Source organism: Cyprinodon variegatus, unplaced genomic scaffold (assembly GCF_000732505.1).
Source record: "Cyprinodon variegatus isolate N-32 unplaced genomic scaffold, C_variegatus-1.0 Scaffold672, whole genome shotgun sequence".
Lineage (NCBI taxonomy): Eukaryota > Metazoa > Chordata > Actinopteri > Cyprinodontiformes > Cyprinodontidae > Cyprinodon > Cyprinodon variegatus.
Window position 1 is genome coordinate 331,839 of NW_015151125.1, and position 21,854 is coordinate 353,692.

Consider the following 21,854-nt stretch of genomic DNA (forward strand, 5'->3'; position numbering starts at 1 on the left):
TTAGTGTATTGTATTAGTGGTTCTCTTGTGTTCTCAACAATAGGAAAGCATTCAATAAATATATGTTTGAGCTCATTTTTGGAAAATACAAAAACCTAATGAAAGCGTTCGGGTGGGGTAACTGNCGCTTTGAGACATCTGATTTACCGATGCAATTCACTGCATACCAAGTAGCTAAATGGTTGAAAGAGAGACACAAAGCAGCACTCAGTGATTATTAACCAACAGCGACTTTGATGTTTAAGTAAAAGTTAGGAGACGGGTTGGTTAAAAACATCAAACCACTGAAAAATATGTTTGTTTGACATACAGAGCTTTTTCAGCTAAAACTGGCAACAAATTGTAAGTTTATACAAGTTAGTATTATAATGCAAGAAGCTTGAGAAAACATAGTTTGTTTTTCTTTACTAGTTAAAAAAATCTGGACTTCTCAGAGGACCATGACTCCCAGTTACAGGTTCAAATTCATATGTTTTGTTATTGTACAGACATAATCAGACTACAGAGCTCCCACATATCTTGAAATTCATCATTATTTTGGTAAAGAGGTTCAGAAATCTTTTTAAACGGAGCACAGAGAGAAACAGGGACAGCAGATTTAAAGGTGAAACAGATTTACTGGGATATGCAACATGCAATAAAATATATCTCCAAATTTACCAGAACATTTACAAGAAAAAAAAACATGCTAAGCTATATTTAAACTGAAGCACACCCATATTTTTCTGGATGGATGGAGTTGAGATTGTACTTCTAGGAATGCATGATATATCGATTTTGGCATCGGAATCGACTGATATTCGCTATTTTTTTTTTTTTTTATACATGAATGTTTTTGGGCCCTATATATGTAAAGAACTAAAAGACATCTTTCTAAATCTATCTATAAATCTATAAATATAAATATTAGTGTATTGTATTAGTGGTTCTCTTGTGTTCTCAACAATAGGAAAGCATTCAATAAATATATGTTTGAGCTCATTTTTGGAAAATACAAAAACCTAATGAAAGCGTTCGGGTGGGGTAACTGTAGGTCAATCAGCCCCCCTTAGAGTGTCCCCACCAACTTTCATCACAAAGTTAAACCCTTGATTAAAAGAAAGAGGCCCCAACAGATTTTGCCCTGGGCCGCGATAAACGCTGATCTGCCCCTGGTAGCAGTCTTCAAGCTGCAGCGCAGATGTGATTTTTTTTATTTTTTTATTTTTTATCTTTTTCTGCTTTTTGCATGTGCTTCTTTCTTTACAGCAAATTTTTTTTTAGCTTTAAATCTTAAATAATAACCAATCAACCCAGAGTTACATCCCAGCATTTTACTTTTTTTCTTTTTCTTCAAAGCTTCAACTTCAGGTGAGAAGATTCGGATTTAAAGGTGAAAAACTTTAGTGGTTCTGAATGGATGTACTTTGACCAGACTGTTATAGCAATGAATTTTATGGTTGGTGTAACTAGACTGTTTAAAGGTTAACACTGAACCTAAAGATGAGTTCAAAGGGTTTCTGCAAAGGTTTAAAACCACCGGTCGGACACCAGCTTTGTTCTTCGATCATCTGAAGGAGTTTAGAGGAGATACTTTATACAGTAAGGTGCGCAGGAATTGTTTTGTGGTAAATGAAACTTTTTAACGAAGTTGTATCCTGTTACGCCTGTTAGCCAACACATAAATATCCAGACTATTAGCTAGATGGAAAAGGGGAAAAAAAACAGTTTTTCACGTTGTTTTACAGTCCGGATCAATGTTATATCGTCTTTTTTTTAAAACAAAAACCTGATTAATCCGATTAATATTTTCGTTAACCTGCTAGCTAAATACACAGACCAGCTCAGGCTAGCTTGAACAGAACTTTTAGCCTTTTTTAGCCATTTCTTTCATGATTGTATCGTATATTTAGGCTACTGTGACTCTATTTTATTTATATATTATATTCTCTTCCCTATGGCAACACTATTATTGGCTCTAATGAGTTATCTCCTGCACAGCTTGGTTCTGTTTAGCTTTGCCTAAAGGCTGCAGTGCTAGCAACGATGCTACCTAGCAGAGCTGCTAGAGATCACATAACAATTAATGTCACTAAAAGTGCTGTAAATGATCATCTGATTGTGAACTTTTATTGTCTGACGTTAAAAAAAAGTCTCCAAAGAAGAATCCAAGAGGACTGCTTCTAAAGACACCTTAATACAAAAGAGAAAAACTAATAAAGTGTATTAAATAAAATTAAAAAAAACCTGTAATCTTTACAATAGTTAGATACAATAGTTAGATTAGGATTGTAAAATCAGTTTTATACATTTAGGTGGAGGTAATCTGGCTATGTACAAGTAAACCAGAAGATATTGTCATTTATTGCTTGAGAAGAGGATTATTTTTGTTGTGATGCTTTTAGGTTGGTTATTACTGTGTAGGTGAAAGGCTTGCCAGTTTTACTATTCATGGTGCCAAGGTATGGAAAAGGCATCTGTGGGTTGAGCGGCGGTGATTTTGATTTGCTTAGATGATTTGTTAGGTCAATTATCAATGAAGATGTGTGAGTTTATTACAGCTTGGTATTGGCTGCCTGTTGCATGTCTGAACTGATTAGGACAGTTCCTCTGTCTGGATATATAATAATCATTTGTACGTAGCAAAGATTTGGAAATGGAATGAGAGCAGAGTCCTTCAGCTACGAACGAAGTGTAATATTTTGATAAGGCTGGAGCCATGGATGTCTAATCATCTGCTAATGTGCATGATGTAAAATATGATGACGTGGCAGACTGGCGGTGTATAAAATGCCTTTTTAATCATTAATCGGAGCCACTTCCTGAGAGGTGAGCCCAGAGGTGAGCAGCTGCCTTCTGTACATTCTAAGAAATTTCTCTGATCTTAATAAGATTACAATTTCTATCAGAATCTGTTGTCATGTCTCCTGGTTATTTAATACATATAAGTTATGAAGTGTTATTTAAAGGTTTTGTCCTGAGTGATCTCTTTATAGGGAAAAGAACCAGAGAGATCAGGGTGCATACATCTTTAACAGATTGAAGTTTGGAGAAATTGAAGTTTAATCTAAGTGTATTCAAAGCTGTTAGGTTTCATCTGCTTAAATCAGGGTTTCCTGCAACTATATGTGTCCTTGGTCCAACACATTTAAATCAAGTAAATGGATGATTGAGAGGACTATGAAGTTGAGTTGACTGCATACTGATGAGGTCATGACATTTGATTAAGATGAGTTGGACCTAAGCTAGAAGTTGCATGATACTGGTCCTTATTAACTGGAATTACCCACACAAAGACTGGCTTAAACAGACCAGAGTTCATTTACTCTCCTTGGAACAGACTTACCTGCAGGTGTGAATACATTTAAGTGAGTCGTGTTTTGGAGCGATTTTCTGCTTCCCTGGTGCGGTTCGCTGCTTGTCTAAAAATGAACCGGCCTCGATCCAACCCAATTGCAGAGTTAAACTTATGTTTGGACTTTACAAGCCATCATAGCAGTAAACATCATGCTGAAATCATTCCTGATCTTGTTTCTGATCGACTTCTTCCCGCATGCTGTGAGTCTCCTGCTGCATTCTTCTATAGTGTTTCCAAATTAGCAATAAAACATCTGCACAGAATTAGCTGCTCTTCGCTCTCTCTGTAATTTTGCATCTCTAATAAAAGCGGAAATGTGCCAAAGATAGGTGCTGCATAAAAGAACATGTAAGTTTTCCTCCAGCATGTGCTCTGTCTCATCTGAGTTATTTTTGTCCAGTGAGAGCAACAATCGTAACATGTTCAGCTTTGTTATAAATTATAGCTCACTTGCAAAAACAAAAGCATAAAGTAAAACAAGCAGAAAACATTAAGTTTTCTTTTTTTTTTTAAGATCAAACATCTTTCCTGGTGTGAATACAAAATGATAAGCCTCAGTAGTGTGTTGGCACCTCCTCCTCCTCCTCCTGCTGGCTTAAGGCCTTGATTAACCTTCTTATCAAAGCTGTGGTTTACTCATCTTTTTTTTTTTCTTTTCGTATAACAGACAATAGCATGACCAAATGTTTAAATTAATTATATAATTTCCTGCTCATTTTCTTTCCAGATTTTACGAAAAAAGGTCAAGTGTACTCATATTTAAAATACCCTTTAAATGCATCACTATTTAACAAAAAACTGTTGCAATGTGTTAAAAATACACAGCATGTTTTGATAAAACTTTGGAGATGAAGGGTTGAAAGATACTAGGATTAATATTCTAAAACGGCTGCTTTCGCTGGTAAAATGTGTAACTGTGTCATACTTCTCTTTCCTGTTTCCTTTAGTTCCCTGATCATGCAGCCTGTGATCCGCCGGTACCGTCCGTCAGATAAAGACACAGTGCGGAGCTTGTTCAGCGCTGGCCTCATGGAGCACATCAGCCCATGTTTTCAGAATGCTATGACCAGCCCTCTGTGCTTCACTATCACCCTGTCTATAGGGTTGGTTAGTTACCTCCTTGGCTCTTTGATTATAGCTTTGCTGCTGCTAGCAGCCTGGGTGATATTCATCTACTGCTGCTGCCATCATGTATATGCTGGGTATATCACCAAGAGACTCCAGACAGACATGCAAGACATCGTGGGGAACTACCTAAGCGGACCAGATGACTGTTTCTGGGTGGCAGAGGCAGAGGTCGATGGAGCGGCACAGGTTATCGGGATGGTGGCTGTGAAGTGTATAACAAATGGGAATGAGAAATATGGTGAAATGTTCAGAATGAGTATTTCACCAAAGTGCAGAGGGATGGGACTGGGCCGCAGGATGACTCAGATTGTGATTGATTTCTGTAAGGAGCGAGGCTTCTCCAAAGTACTGCTGGAGACCAGCTCCACCCAGGTGGCTGCTGTGACTCTGTACAAGAAGCTGGGCTTTAAAGTTTTCTTCTCACACAAAGATGCACACATACCTTCATGTCTGCTTTCCTTGGTCCAAGTCGAAATTTTGAAAATGGAAAAGAAATTATGAAGCTCCATTTTGTGCCTTTATATCTCTTGAACTCAACTGTTTTATTTGTTGACTTTTTAGCATTAAACACTCTTTACGCTAAGCCCTAACAACAGGATTTGGGTTGATCAGGGGCCGAATGGTAAAACAGGACCGTATGACACTGTGATCGAAAGGAAAATCATAACAGTAGTTAATATTTTGGGGTGTGAGGAGATACAATTCCAATATTGGAGATAAAAACTGTATCTGTGTGGAGAAAATAAGTGTTTTTTGCATTTTGTTTTACATAAAGGTGAGGATTTTTTAAATCATATTTTAGTCTGTTGATGCATCCATGTCATGTTTTCGTTCATAGATGTTTATCATTTTGGCGAATACTATTGTAATGATTACAGATGGTTATTTCAGATTAAATAAAAGTATAAGTTCTTGTTATCATTTAATGTCAGTATGTAAACACTTAAATGATTAAGCCACTTTAGCCAAGTTTATTTCACTACACCTATTGAAAATGTGATTTTTAAATGTTCCTGTGATTGTTTTTTACATTTTCTTTCCACAAAATAAAGATGGTGCAGTTTTATATGAATTAATGCTTCTTTTTGTTTTTATTAACATGATTTCAATAATGTCAGAAATATTTCCATTCACTTTCCACCATCCATCATTCTATCTCTCCCCTTCTTTCCAATTAAACACCTCCATTCAGCATCGGTCGTTCTACCTTTACAGTAAAAATCATCCCGCCCCAAAACTAAAGTTTATAACATTCCTTTGAAACTAAAATTAAATCCAGCAAACATTCTATGCAAGTTATTCAAAAAGAAGATATTAAAAGTGTTGCAACACTTGGTTTTAATCTTAGCAACTACAGTAGCGTAATTCCGATACTTTTTCCATTTCTGACATGTTTCCGATGTTGCAGCTTTGAGCAATATTGACTAATGATATAAGCACAAATTGTTATTACTTTTATTACTCATGTTGTAAAGTAAAACATTAGAAAAGCCTTAATCAAATGACATTACTGAAACAGAGAATAACAGACGACAAAAATAGGTAAGAAAACAACCGAACCATTTATTATTATTCATAAAAGTTCATCAGAAGTACGGTGTTTCTATCAGCATGCTAATATCAGATATTTTAAATTAGTTTTTTTAGCTGATATCGGTTTGATATCAGATGTCGGACCAGGACATCCCTTTTAATAACAGTTGGAGCTGCTTGTGATAAGTCATGTGAGTTTTTCTTTAAATAAGAGACGATTTTCAGAAAATTAAACATTGATTCTAAAGCTTTTGATAAGCTTTTATATCAAGTTTGTGTTTTTGGAGATTTTCACATGAAGGTTCTCTGGGGTAGGGATGGGCAGTTATAAATATCATTTGGTCAGAAATGATTAAATAACAAGATTGGAGATCCTCATTCAAATAGCATGTATTAATCATTGAGATGGAGAACAGATACAGTCTGTCTGACAATGTTCTGGTCAGACAAATGATTTAACTTCTTAACACTGAAGTAAAAAGCTGGGAGGGTTAATAAAGAAAGGCAAAGAGGAATAGGTGGAAAACTATTTTTTTTCCAAAAATAGAAAGTTGTTGTCATTAAAATAAACCACATTATGATGTTAGCAAAACCTAAAAACTAAAGGTTTTGCTCAGATCAGAGGTTCCCAAACTTTTCAGATTTTGATCCACAAAATGGGACCAAAGTCGACTCATGACCCAAATTATTGGTTAGATATACACACGTCTTCAATTAACTATGGGTTTAAAGATAACATCAACAAAGAATTCAATTCAATTCAGTTTATTTCTATATTCACAACACACGTCATTCAAGGCACTTTACAGTTCATCCGGATCATACAGTCAGATTGGTTTAAAGTTTTCTAAGGAAAACCAGTTGATTGCATTGACTCATTGACTCGAATGCAATGATAGTGGCGATAGTGGAGAGTAAAAACTCCCTTTTAACAGGAAAAACCTCCAGCAGGACCAGGCAAGAAGCTGTTTTTATCGATTTTAAGTGAGGTTTTTATACGTTTAGGCACTTTAACATTAATGGCTATTATTAAGTTTAATTTCTCTAGAGGATCTCGACATCCAAACTGTACAGTAGTTTGACTCTAACTTTGGGAGTCAGTACCTTAGATTGCTGCTCTTCTTTGTTTACTGTTGATTTTTCTTTGCTGTTTTTTTTTTTTTTTTTGCTTTACCTTTACTGTGTCTTTGACTGTTAGCAAAGGTGTTTTTCCATGAAATTGTATTGTTACTGTTTATGGTTTCATGACAGCTTTAATGAAACCAGTAATATCCTTAGAAAGGCAATCCCAGCAATACCTTATTTTATCAAACACTGACCAGTTTGTTGCTGCATTTATTTCTAACTCTTGAGGTTCTCAAGAGTAAACAGAAACTTACCATTTGTTTGATTAACTATTTTGTTCATGTTGGCTGTAAAATTAGCATGGCCTCAAATGTTGTCCTTATTTCATATTGACTAGGTCGCTGTGATTGCCATCTTGTTCCTCCTTCTTCAAGGTTTCTTCCTCCTCCACAAATCCTCCTCCCCTTTTCTACAAGGTTGACCTCGTTGTATTCAGTCTTGTAGTCAAAGTATGCACCTCTTTCCAGTCCTAGCCCCCTGGTTTATACATATATGTAAAGTAGAAGGTTCATGTTATTCAACCATAAGTGGCTGTAAAGTTGAGGCTTGGCATTGGTTGCAACTAATAGTTCACTCACCTCTCTTCACCTGTAACATAAGGTTCACCTGAGAAAATGTATTCATTTATACATTTTCTCATGAAAACACAATCAAGAAAATATCTTTAAAATCAATGTAGAACAACATATTCAGTAATTTTGTGTGCAATTACATAAAAATGAAATGTAGTTGTTGTATGGAAAATGAGTTTTCAGACTGTACAGTATTTATTTTGACAGACATGATATAATCCATGTAAAAGTCATCAAAAGCAAGTCAAAAGTGATAATTTTGGAAATATCTGTATTTGCTCAATTGCTTCATGTCCAAAGAAGAAAAAAAATGTCACTGGATGAATTAGAAGTGGAACTTCCACTAGGTTGCACCCAAACAACTAACTGTTTTGCAGAGTTTAACACTGCTGTGAGAAAATAATCACAGCAACTGGGAAGAAAAAAAACTGTTAACGTATCTAATAGTAAGTTTGACAGAATAACTTCAACACTAAAACAGCAGAGGGCAACATTTACCTTAGAGACCTTCTATTCGTTAACGAAGGTGCAGAGCTTTTGCAGAACTATTTGCCCTGCGTTAGACTTTGTAAATGTTTGTATGGATTATAAATTTAAATACATTTTATCTGTATTTTATTTCACAAGTATAAAGAATATAAAACATATTCAACCCTTTTAATCAAAAGCCTCCCAATTAAATGATGTTAATTGCAGCAATAAATACAAAAGAATTAATGTGAATTTCCCCCATGTGTAATATAAAGTGAATGTTAATACAGCTGTTATATGAAAAACTGTCATAGAAGGTTTGTTAAGACAAACTAAAACATTAGAATGAAGACCAATAAATTCAGCAGACAGTCAGGGATAAAGTTGAAGCTGAACTGGGCTGTAAAACAATATCCCAAACTTTGAACCTGAGTTTGGAGCCTTTGAGGTGTATTTTATCTTGGAATTAATACATTAAAACTGGTAGCAAACCAAGACAACTGCTAGTTCAATCTGAAAAACTCACATGGAGAGAAAAGACTATTTGAATACATTTATTGGTACAATTACTTTGTCTTTGGCACTCAGCAGGATTTTGATAGATATATATGAAAAAGAGCAAAGAATAGGGCTGTTTCCCTCCAGATATGAAACTGGTGGTGGAGTGGAGATAGATAAGATAGATGGAAATAGATGAAGTTGGTCAGTCTGTAGACTGCTGGTTAGTGAGAACACTTTGGTTAGTAAGGTCTGCTGAGCTTTATAGGGAGATCCAGTGGACTGTGTGAGTTGTTACTAGAGCTTCACTCAGGGACCTGGAAGATGGAAGTCCAACCTGGATAACACAGGTTGAGAGAACCTGTCCATGATGAGCAAGCATGAAGCGCCAGTGGAGAGGAAAAACCCCCCATTGGGAAGAAACTTCTTGCAGAGCCAGGTTCAACATGGCGGTCTTCTGCTGGACTGGTTGAGATGAGACACGGAAAGCAGTAAGAGTCTGGGCGAAATGACACTCTGGTGATGTTTTAGATACGATGGTGGAGGAGGGGCTGGAGGTGGGTTGAAACAGTTTCATCTGAATGAAGTCATACAGCGCAACCACCGCCTGTGCTCTAGGTAGCACAGAGGTTGCAGATCGGAGGCCTTTTAAGATGAACATCGGATGCTGATTGGCTTTCATGCAGGTGCTGTTCAAAGCTGATTGGCAGATTAAGGCGAGTAATCAGTTTTTTTAGTTGATCTTCTTCCTAGGCTCCATTTGTGAGAGAAACAGTAAATGCAAAGTACAAAGTATTCCTTTGGTGGGCTTTAATAAACCTGCATTTCACAATATTCAGGTTTTGGTTTGTAAAAAAAGTCAACAAAAAAATGCATTTTGAAGTCCTTAAATGGCAAAATGTCGACATGTGTAAGGAAAATGGTCACACTTTGCAAAGTCCTGTAATTGCTATATTTTGCAAATCAAGACAGCGACTTTAACGAGGTGATAAAAGGTTTCTGTGTCAATCCAGGCCTTTGAAATGCACAAAATCTTGTACAACATAGTAATGAACAAACATTTAAAATTATTGCAAAAAATTGCTTACAATTGTCTTTTGAATGATGTAAACTTACAAAGTAAGCGACTAAGCTGATCTACTAATTTATATTGCATTAGATTATATTAGTAACTCATAACACTAGCTTAAAAAAATACTATAACAATAATAAAAAAAACTAATAAAGTAGCAGAGCATTGCTAGTGATAATGCTGCAGGAATTATGTTTGAGGACACTGTGTACTTTTATAATCAGCTAATTTTAGAGTAAAAATGAAGCTCATTAAGATCCATCCTGGATAAAATGAGTAAATTTGGTAGTTTTAAGTGAATACGTAGCTGCTTCCGGCCTACTGGAAATGGCAGAGAAAGTTCTAGTCATATGGGAAGGGAGTAAGATATTGCTTTGTAAAGGAGGATTTTCAGCAATGTCCGTATAGGAAGTAAGCTGAACAACTCATTAAAGAACTGTCTAACCTTAGCTTTTACTACCAGCTAACTGCTCTAACTAATTCCTTGTAGAATTGATTTTTTTAGTAAGATTTTTTCCTACTTTGGATATATTTAAGGGATTCTTAACTGGCTACCAAAACAGTTTGCTGCCATTGCAAAATGTTAGAAAAGAAAAATGTTTAAACTAATTTAGAAGAGAGAGAGAGAAGAGAGTCATTGTATGGATTATGAAAATGAAACAAATGCATTTCTGCTACATGTATATTTTTTACTGCTGACAGTAGATGGAGCCAAATGTTCAAACACATTCAATTTAGGGATTCATGAATAACTGTTATACCAGACAAAAAAATGAAAAGAATGCATAAAAAACATTTGAAAAAAAAAAAAAACTTTTCTAAATTGTCTGGTTTTCTTGTTTTTGTTGTTTTTTTTTTGTTTTTTTTTACAGCATTTGTGCAGGCACCCAAATCTTGAGGGCACACATAGTACAGGATTCTGCTTTAGTCTTCAATAGCAGAAAATTTGCTTACTGTAAAATATCTGTTTTTGAAAACTGAAGCAGAACTAAGAGAGAAAAATAATCAAACTGTGCACTAGAACAATGTTCCTATCTGGTCAGTAAAGGTCTGAACCAGGGTGATAAAACAAGGATCTGAGAAAAACTGGAAGGTTCTATAAGCTGTGGATAACAAAATTAAATGTAAAACTACTATAAATGAAAAGAAAGAAAACAATACAAAAAAAGTCATAAAATAGTTTATTGTGTGGTCATATTTTATACCTCAGTAAGGATATTATTATTATATTATTGTTATTTCAAACAGGCACTTCAAAGTCCATCTAAAGGACCTGCTTAACTTTTCATCAGGTAACCTTCATTTAGCAATATTGGTTTGCATGAGTTTGTTCATTTATATGTTTTATTCCTACAGTGCTATTATGATCCCCCTAATTCAAACTACTTTCACCTATTGTTTATTACCTTGTAAAGGGGGTTATTTTTTTAACCAGAAAAAAATTTATTCCAAGCTTATCTAGCAAAAAGCAGCAACTTTTCCCTTCTTCTTTGAGGTAACTGCATACTCTAAGTCCACTTTTCTGACATAATATAATCTTATTGAGTTGTACTATGAATAAAATGTCTAGTATGATTGATGATGATCTGATGTTTATGTGGGCTTTGGAGTCAAAGCTTTTCTTTTTTTATTTGACAATAAATTTTAGAACTTTCTTACCACATTTTGGTATCTCTAAAGAGAAGACTACTTTCCAAATACTTTCCAAATTGCTTAGTCTCTTCAATTGCACAACCATAAAAGCAAGCCACATATTTTGCTGCAGTGATACACTCAACCTGCAGAATGCTAGTCAACAACTTACTCAGCAGGACAGATTTCCACTGGCTCTGTTCAGCAACATGGCCATGCCACATTATATGACCTTATTTACAACTACACCGAGAGGAAAAACATCAAGTTACGCTTGTAATGAATGGGTGGAGGGGTTAGGTTCACAGTAAGGGTTTAATGTTGTTGATTTCCCTTTATGAGCCCTGACAATCACCCAACTATTTCCTGTTTTCTTTCTCTTTCTTTATTTCCTTCTGGAAAAATAGAAAACCCTCTTTAACACTTGAATTGTTTTCCACTTCTAGCGTCATTTAATAAATGCCACAGTGTTTTGGGAAACAATTAGAAATTTGTTTTGATTGGGGGAATTAGCTTAGTCTAATCTCATTGAGCATTTAAATGCTACATAAGTCTAATTCTTGCCTGCATATTCCTAAACATTCACACAGAGCTAAAAGCAAAGTTCTCTTGCATACATTTAAGATATTAAAGACAAACCAAATGTAGAATACTAGTTTATTCAGGTATATTAATAACATACAGACCTATTGCTTATATTTGTCATTCAACTATTTTGCTGCATTGCAATTGAAATGTTCTTATTCAATTTTCCCTCATCAGAAGCTTAGCAAAAAAAATCATATCCAAGTTTAAAAATGTAAATTAGCCTATAGACTTGAAAAGTGGCTCATAGCTAACGTGCATAAGCAAAAACGCTGGTATATATTCGATAAGTTATGGATACATTTTGTGTAAGTTATGAGCATGCTAAAGTATGCTGAAACACGCTGGCACAAGTCGACATACCGCGAGTATGTGTCACGATTTGGTGGTGTTGGTTAGAGGACCCAAATGCAGAGTTGAGTTGGTTGAGATGAATTAAGTGATTTAATAGGTAAACAGGCTCTGAGGCAGGAGTCAAAAATCCAACAAAAATATCTTAAGAACCAGAATCTAAGAGACATCAGGGAAAAAGCAAAAACTAAGAACCAGGAAGAGACAAGGAAGGACGACAGAGAACTGACCAGAGGTTTGATGAGATGTAAGACAAGGATCCAGCAAACAAGAACTGAAGAAAGAGGGCTTTTAAAGGGGACAGAGACAAAGAGAGAGCTGACGAGGAAATTGGCAACAGGTGCTGGCAGAAAAGAGAAAACAGCAAGGGGGAACAGAGCAGAAAACAGAGCTAGGAATAGAGGACACAAGAGGGCAGCAGAGGACAACAAATGGAAAACCTGGAGGACAGGAACTAACAAGAAAACAACAAAATAATAATTAGACACTAGAACAAGGAGAAAAGTAAGACTGAATACTCTACATAAACATAACAAAACCAAGACTGTGACAGTATGTCGTTAAATTTGGAGAATGCTCAAAGTTTCTTGACATATTCCAGCTTATACTCAAACGTGGGGCATAAGTTACAGTTATTTCATCGTTGGCATATGTTAAGTGTAAGTTACTAATAAGTAAATTAATAAACTAATAAAAAAATCCTTATGTGTTGTTTTTGTCTGTCTGCTCTGTCTTCTCAAATCTGTAGATGTGTGTCGCAGAATGCTGCTAATACTGTCCCTGGTTCAGCTGCAAGTTTAAAACAGTTAAACTGAGTTTTCCTTTCCAGGCCACTTCAGAATAGTCCCATGTTTTCCTCTTAGGCATTCCTGGGTGTTGTTAACTTTGTGTCTTGGGTCATTATCCTGTTCTTGGACCAATGTGTTATTAGTTTTCCTCCTGCGACCACTTCCGGGGAGGTTAGCTACAGTCCCATGTATCTTACATTTCTGCCATATGTGTGCAACTCTAATCATAAGAACATTAAGCTGCACGGGGATGGTCTTAAAACCTTTATCTTTAACATGCTTGTGCATGATTTTCTTTTTTTTATCTCATGATGCAACTATATCTTTCACTTCTCCAGGTCTATGTTGAGTGTGGTACACACCAAGTCATCAAAGAAGCACTGTGAACACCTGTAGCCCTATATATGTGGCTCGATAAATAATTAAAGAATTGTAGAAACTTGTTATGCTCATTTCAGAGTTACCATGTTTATATTTTAGACCTGTTTCATAAATTAGGTTTTTTAGATCGTTCTTTTCAAGCATGGTTAAAAAGCAATGTCTGAGTTTAATTTGTTTATTTTTTTTGTTAAATGTTTATCTAACGTTACTTTTGTGGGTTTTTCTTTCATTAACACGAACAAACATTTTTTTCCCATGTATTAACATATACATAAATTTGATTAAATTGATACAGTGCTGATATATGTGTTAAAAGAAATCTTAAACTTTGTTTTTGGTACTTCTTCATTCTTAATTAATCTTAAACTGATTACCTTTGGCCTCTCAAAAGACCATTCTCCTCATCCCTGTACCTACAAAGCCAACACAACTTGTTTTGAGTTCATCTCTATGCTTTTCAGGTGAACAACACTTGGTCCTTTTCCAAAGTAAAGAGAAGGATTGAGAAACCAAAGGTAAAGTAACTCTAGCCTGTGTAATAACACTTGGCAGTGTTTTTGTGTGCTTACTCTCTCCATCAAAGACTGAGTTCAACGTTTGTAAAACTCCAAACAAGATGACCACACAAAATCTGTGTCAGTTGTTAAAGGGGCAGATGAGACAAATATATCAAGGTCTGTTCTGGGTTAAAGGCCTTGTATAAAAGTCAATACACAGCGTGTTCACAACATGTGATGTATCAAACCTTGGGTAAGGTTTGACTTAAGTGCTAAGGAAAAGGGACAAAGGTTGGGTTAATCCAGGCTGCAGCCCTCCAGGTTATAGCTTCGGCACATTTGGTTTGTCATGGGACATTTACCTCTGCGTGTTCTCAACAACATATTAACTTAACCAAAAAAGGAGGGGGCAAAGGCATTTGCCAAAGTGAGATAAATATCCCTTAATTCTTTTATTTTGAGTCATTTTTTCCTGTGAAGATATCTGGCTCAAGTGTTATTTGATCGTTTGGAATGTTTTCCTTTCTTAGCCTTGCTTAGACTAAAATAAAATAAAAAAATAAAATAATAGAAGAAAAATAGAGTAACTGAACAAATACGTATTGTACGTATGTATTGTAAAAATAGTTTTGAATGAAATTAATTTTAATATTAGATTAAGAAACAGAATTAAAGAGAAAAATGCTTTTTTAAATTCATGATTTGATATTTTTTTAGGGAAAAAGCTATCCAAACCAATTCAACCTTATGTGTAAATATAATAGCCCCCTTGTAAAATCACAAATCTACTTTAATGCAAGTACTGGCAGATAAATGGAACCAAGAAACTTCTTAGTGCCAATATCGTGTCATCAACATTAAGAAATTCATTATCCTCCTTGTGATTTCAGAGCCAGCTAGTTGCCTCTACCCAGCATCTTGCTCCATTCTACCGCTATGCTCTGATCGCCATCTGTTCCCAATGTTAGCACTATTTTCAGTGGTAACGAGGCTCTTTTCTGCTTATCTCTGGAGACCAGCCACCACTGTCCTGCTTTTGTACATTCTCTTCCAGGGTTCTTGCTCTGATGTCACTCTGCTTTTGCCTGAGCCCCAGAAAGCCGCCTCACTTTACCTATGTGGTCTGGGCAATCCTCCCCCAGAGCAGAATAACGTTAAATATAGTCTATTCTGTTCCAGAATATCCAGCTTAATTCTGGACTTCTTGAACTGGAAGTATCTCTGGAGGATCTGGTGGACCAATGGACGGTGGCACTTATATACAGCTTTACATCCACCCATCCATCAATCCTGTCCCGCTAACTCCGTCATGGGTGCGGTGGAGCCAGTGCCTATCTTTGGCGGTCTATAGGCGAGAGGTAGGGTACACCCTGGACAGGTCATCAGTCTGTTGCAAGTTAACAGAGACAGACAGAGACATACAACCACACATACACACAACCAATTAAAGGACAGTTTAGATATTTACCTAATGGTTATGATTTTGGAATGTGGGAGTCAGCCAGACTAACCGGAGAGAACCCACGCAAGCACAGTGAGAACGTGCAATTTATATGTAGAAAGAGCCCAGGCCAGGAATTGAACGCAGAATCTTCTTGCTGCAAGGTAACAGTGCTACAAACCATCCAGCCCTGTTCAGCTTTCCATAAGGAATAAAGTACCATAAGCCTTATTTACCCTACCCTTTTGAAATGGTAACTTCAATATCTGTTAAGAGTAGATGGAGCGCAACTGAATTGGACCATGCTAGACACAACTGAACTGCACTAAATGTAGTACTAGTTCAAAAATAGGGCTTGGCACGGTTAAGTTGTGGCTTGGTTCTCTGGTAACAAAGAGCGGATGAGCAGACAGCGTCATCTCCTATTTACAGTCATCTGACTCATTTTGCAGGTTTTTGTGGCGTGTCCAGCGTGAATTCACAGATCTCTTCAGCTGTTCACAACACAAACTTTTTCTTAGCTTATTAACAATATATGGCCTTTTACAGTTTCCTTTTGCATCTCTGCTTCAGTTTCCTTGAACCCCAGTCGGCCTCGGCAGATGGCCGCTCACACTGAGCCTGGTTCTGCTGGAGGTTTCTTCCTGTTAAAAGGGAGTTTTTCCTCCTTACTGTCGCTACAAGCATGCTTAGTGGGAGAGATTGAATTCAACTCTATGAGTCGCTACAATCAACTGGTTTTCCTTTGATAGAAAACTTTGAATCAATTTGACTGTATGATCTGGTGAACTGTAAAGTGTCTTGAGATGATATGTATTGTGAATTGGTGCTATATAAATAAAATTGAATTCAATTTAAATTGATTGGAGGTTCTACGTGATGTGTAAATGGTCTTAAGAACCAAGCTTGGCACATTTAACTAATCCAAGCTCGGTCCAGACCCAGCACGGATCGGTTTCAGAGGGCTTGTGTAAATGGGGCAATAAATAGCTTGATAAAATCCAGGTCTGCAGTGCTAAGTTGAAACCAGCAAGCAGAAAAAGATTCTTCTGTTTGACAGAAGTGGAGCTTGTCACCTGCCATGTGAATTGTTAGGACTATGTCAGAGAAGCAACAGTAGGCGAATGGGGCGACTTAATTGCTTGAATTGCTGTCAGTTGGAATGCACCATGAGTCGGACCTCTTCTGCTGAATAACTAAAGAAAGGAAATACACAGTGTTCCATAAAGCTCTACTGTTGTTGCTTTTACTCATATAGTACATGTGAGCCAAAGCTACATTTTCTATTTGTGAAAACTACTGAAATTCCATTTAAGAGTATTACAGCTGTCATCAGGTATTTCCAGAAGTACGCTATATATTTATATTTGTTAAAACAAATTGTAACATAAACCACAACAAAATGTAAAGGGTTTGACCATTTTTATTTTTATTTATTTTTTTGTAAGGCAAATATTAGCTTGGAACAGACTCAAATATTTTAGGTTGTTAACTTGAGTTTACTCTGTCTGTTACATTTAGGTCCTTTAAGAGCTATTTTATCCTCTTTAGATAAGGCACTGACTGCTAATAGCAGGCCTTGGAACTCCACTTCAGAATAGATGACCACTGTCTTTAAGGAGGCTATGCAGCTTATATTAAAAGGTGCAAAAGAACAGCACTGTCTCACTGTCGATTTGATGTTATCATCCCATGTGAAGCAGCATAGAAACAAAAAAACAGTCAGATAAACCTGTCTTACTCCCCATATGATTCAGATATACTCTTAAATCAGAACAGAAGTGAAATTGTGTGTTTATTAGCATCCTTCTAGATCTTACAAAGTATTACAAAACAGAAAAAGAGATGTATGTACACGTTCAAACAAAACAAGTGGTGATTTCACAACAAGCTACTAGTTGCCCTGGTGAAAGACCTCTAGTTGTAAAAAAAACCCCACAACAAATGGATAAATGCCCAGGTCCACACAAAAAGCACACACAGTACACTCAGACAAGCACTGCTGCCAAAATGTGTAATAGTTTTTTGATCAGGTCATGTTGACAGATCGGTCCTTTAATGATAAACAGTTGCATTTCTTCTGTGTGCTCTCCAGATGCAGCAGACCACAGGGCCCTGACTTCCACTGGAAACACAACTTAGGTCAAACAAACATGCAGAAGGCGGCACACACACACCACCCAACTCCCTCCTGAGTCATAATCTTGTATTTTACCGTAAATGGGCTGCACTGACAAAGCATTTTTTAAACTTTTGAGTTTTTTAACCAAAAACATCGACTCTGGTACATTTCAAATTGCATTTGAAGTTGATGTCATTAAAAAAAAATAAAAAATAAAAAATGAAAAAAAAAATTCTCTATGTTTACATGTTTCTAATTCCAGTTTTATCACATACAATCTGACCAGGGATTGACATTAAACTTTTGTGCTCACCAGTCACTGTTTCAAGCTATTAGCCACATAGCATTTTTACTAGGCACAATTTTGTTTGTGGGAAATTATGTTTAACATGATTAAAGCTGCGGTGTACTAAAGTTTACATGAACTATATGAATTATTTTAAAAATGTAAATGACCTTTGTAAACACTCATATCAAATTAAATATAAGAAAACACTACATTCCATCAACAAGTATTTAGTATTTATAAAGCTCATTTTATATGAAAAATGACAGTGTAAAAAGTAAAAAAATGTGTGGTTCTTATTGCATATTAAAAGGAACAGAGAATTTGAATATCATATTAAAAGATATAAACTTAATGAAAAATACTTATCAGATCTTATTGGCTTACAGTCTCTTCATAGGTTTGCCTAAAAAGTCCATCAGACAGCAGCAGATGATCCAAAATACTGCTGCCCCTGTCCTCACTAGAACTAAGAAAGTAGAACACACCAGCCGGGTTCTGAAGTCCTCACACTGGCTCCCTGTAAGTCAGAGAAACGACTTAAATAACTTAATGGATCAGCATCAAAATAAATACCAGATTTGCTGTCGGTAAATTAACCTCCCAGACCAGTCAGAGCGTCTAGTTCAAACCTACTCTGTACACCCAGAACTAGAACCAAACATGGAGAAGAATCATTCAGTTCCTACGCTCCACTGATCTGAACAAACTCCCAGGAAAAGCAAAGAGTGCTGTAAAAGTTAAAAACCTGTTTGTTTAGAACTGCCTTTGACTGCTGAGTTAAACTGTTACTTGAGGTATTATTAGTTTAAGGTTGTGGTCCAACTGTTTTTGTTAGTTTTACTACCTGCTTTTATCTTCATTTGCTTTTATTTTGCTTTTATGTTTCTTCTTTTTTATTGTATAATTCAAGTAAAACACTTTCAGTTGTCTTTGTATTGAGTTTTGCTATACAAATAAATGTGGCTTTCCTTGCCCTTCCATGTAGCTCTGTCAGTTTCCAGCAATAAAATGACCAGAGATCAAACCGATAAGTTGTTCAAAAGATGCAGTTTATATCTGTAGAACAGACCTCTGCTCTATTGCCATCCTGTCCCTTTTTCTCAAATGATGGAAAGTTGACTTTAACAGCAGCTGCGTCTGTCCTGAAAAGGACAACCTAAAACACAGCTGTTGGATAGTGGTGGTCCCTCCTTCTGGATTCAGAACCAAGTTGAAAACTGTACTCAATGTATTGCTGTGTGCCTGAAACAAAACAAAACACAGTTTTCTGACACTTAAGGACAAAGTTAACATTCTGAACAACACCAGTTTTATTCCTAACTAAAACAGCAGTATGAGTAATTCCTAAGAGATAGTTTCTGTATCTTACTCAGTCCTGGACTCTTATGTGACTCGACATAACTCAACTCCCAGAAGCTGGATTGCTTTCTGATGTCATAATCATTCTCCCAGAGAAGGATTTTTGAAACAGTTTGCTACATAACATTTGAGAGCAATTAAAAAAAAAAAGATGCTCTTGTGTTTCTTCAACCCCTGTTGTTTAAAATTCAGAGAAGGGACTGTTCAAAACACCAGATTACTTATCTGCTGCAATAGGATCCAAATTCAGACATGTGGACAGTAGTCTTTTTATGGAGTTTATGGTTTTATAAAATATGCAGGAATGACAATAACAGGAGATAATCTGACAAAAGCAATACCAGCAATGTAACTCAGGGCACAAAGATCTAATTGTACAAAAAGAAAAAAAAGCTCTGAGCTCTTCATAACTGCTCCAGACTCTGTTGTTGATTGTATTAAACGGCCTTCATCAGCAGCAACATTCATGCAGCTGATGAGGTCAATAAGATTATTAGACCCATGTGGTAAAGCCATCCAGTAGCCAAGGCTAAACCTCAGTAACTTACTTAGTAACTTGTGCGTGTTGAAGTGTTGTGTCAAAAAAGCTAAATGAAAACAATAAAATTCAAAACATTTCAACAAAAGTGTTCGCTTGATCGCTTTAGGTGCTTTTTGGCCTTTGCAGAAAAGGGTTGACGTGTAAGACAGGAGATGGAAACACTTTTTTGAATAAGCTTTGACGCACCAAACCTTTACCTCACATGACTGATCAGCTGTTTCAGTTCTCGAGGTTTTCCCGGATGTTCCTGTTATGCAAATAAACATGGCTGGACGCAATATCGCCATTAATAACTGACATGTTAAACTAAGAACAACTTGCCCAATAGCAACAAACTGCTTGAAACTTTCCTCCATTACATTTATGGACTGTTGTAGATTGCAGCCTCTAATTTATTATGGTTTATTACAGCCATCCATAAGGACATACTCTATGATGTACTACATTACTCTTTAAGTGCTTGGTAATTCACTTTAAACCTCATGAAATACAGCATATTCGCACTTCTTTTTTTTAATGGTTCATCAGAATGGAAACACGGCAAGATAAATACATTCAGTTTACTAGTGTCTGAATTTCAGCTGGTCAGGGGTTATGAAGCTTTAAAATAGACAAGACATGAATGGTAAGTTTAGCTTTACCCATTTAACTGTTGAACAATTGACCCCGTCATATCCTATAAGTTTTATTTGTTTAAAATAGACAAATCTTACTTTTTTCCCGTTTTTTGTAAAGCACATCTTGGCAAGCATATTGAATGCGGAAATTGTTTTATATGGATATGACTTGATAACGTAATTAAAGAGAAATAAAAATACTTTAACCTCTAAAACTTACACACAACATGGATAAACATTGAAAACTTCATTATAATGCACAGTACTGTTTATTTCTAATGTCATTAGATGTTTAAAGGTCAGTCATGTTAAATAACTTATGGATTAAATATCAAATCTTTATAAATTAAATGTTCTGTCTTCTTATTTTTCTTTAGAGCATCCCTACTACCAAGGTTGAAACTGAAAAACAAAATGAGATGAGGAACAAATTCAGCATAAAGAAACGTTATTACTGTCATGACTGGTTTAAAAAATCTGACCCACATGCAGAGAAACCACACAGAGAGCACAGAAAAAGTTTAACAGGTTTCCCCCTGCTCAGTGTAAGAGAGAAGGTCCAGGAATTCAGTAACACAGTAAGCTTCCTACCGGGGAGCAAAGACAAAAACTCGTTAGACTCAGCTAAACTCAGCTTGGCTAGAGTACCCAAAACTGGCAAACACTCTGGCCTTGAGGTAGTGACAGTCCACTGCTCAAATACTCCTCCAGAAAATGATCTAACGAGCTGCAGGTGTGCAGGAGGGCAAAAGAGGATAGGGCACCACCTGGTGGTGGAGGTAGAAAAACATGCAAACAACCACAAAAACAGACCACACAAACTAGATTCCTAACAATTATAAAGGCAGAAGGTGTTTTGGTTTCTACAAAAAAAATTACAATGGCTTAATTCTCAATTGATTTGTGAAATATTCTATAATTATATATTTTATTGAGTGAAGCACAGTACCAGAAATTAAATATGTTAAGAAGTAGAGTACTCTGACAGTACAGAGTAATAGGCTATTAGAGAAAAATATAATATGCTCAAAATAAAGGTAAATTGTCACCACACAGAAATGGTATGCCAGTAAACCATGCACCTGGTTTTATATATCACAAATTCATTTTAAATGTAATCCAAAAATAATTTATTTAAAAAAAAAAGGAAAATAAAATAAAATAGTTAAAGTCACCTAGGCTTTTTTTAAGCCTACTTCAAATTGACATATGTCTTAACAAAATGGATGTGATCAGAACAATGGCTTTTTTGTAATCATTATTTAACATTAAATTCTGTTTATTTACAATTCACAACACGTCATCTCAAGGCATTTTACAAAATCAGCCACATCATTTAGTCAAATTGATTTAAAGTTTTCTATCTAAGGAAAGCCAGTTGATTGCATCCGCTCATTGACTCTAAAGCAATCCTTCACACTAAGCATGCTTGTAGCGACAGTGGGGAGGAAGAACTCCCTTTTAACAGGAAGAAACCTCCAGCAGAACCAGGCTCAGTGTGAGCGGCTTCCTGCT

At 36.0% G+C, this 21,854-nt stretch overlaps 1 protein-coding gene across 5 annotated transcripts; it reads left to right on the top strand.

The window, feature by feature from the left end:
* Window positions 1-1,252: 1,252 nt before the first annotated feature.
* LOC107097103 (probable N-acetyltransferase CML3) lies at window positions 1,253-5,516 on the top strand. Of its 5 annotated transcripts, none has more exons than XM_015394107.1 (2): window positions 1,253-1,350; window positions 4,285-5,516. In XM_015394107.1, exon 2 carries the CDS (start codon window positions 4,295-4,297, stop codon window positions 4,964-4,966), a length of 672 nt encoding a protein of 223 aa, XP_015249593.1. In that variant the 5' UTR covers window positions 1,253-1,350; window positions 4,285-4,294; the 3' UTR covers window positions 4,967-5,516. The 5 variants fall into 5 exon arrangements, with proteins under 5 accessions (XP_015249593.1, XP_015249594.1, XP_015249595.1 ...); XM_015394108.1 differs by having other exon boundaries at window positions 1,267-1,372; XM_015394109.1 differs by lacking the exon at window positions 1,253-1,350 and adding an exon at window positions 1,409-1,607.
* Window positions 5,517-21,854: the final 16,338 nt, after the last annotated feature.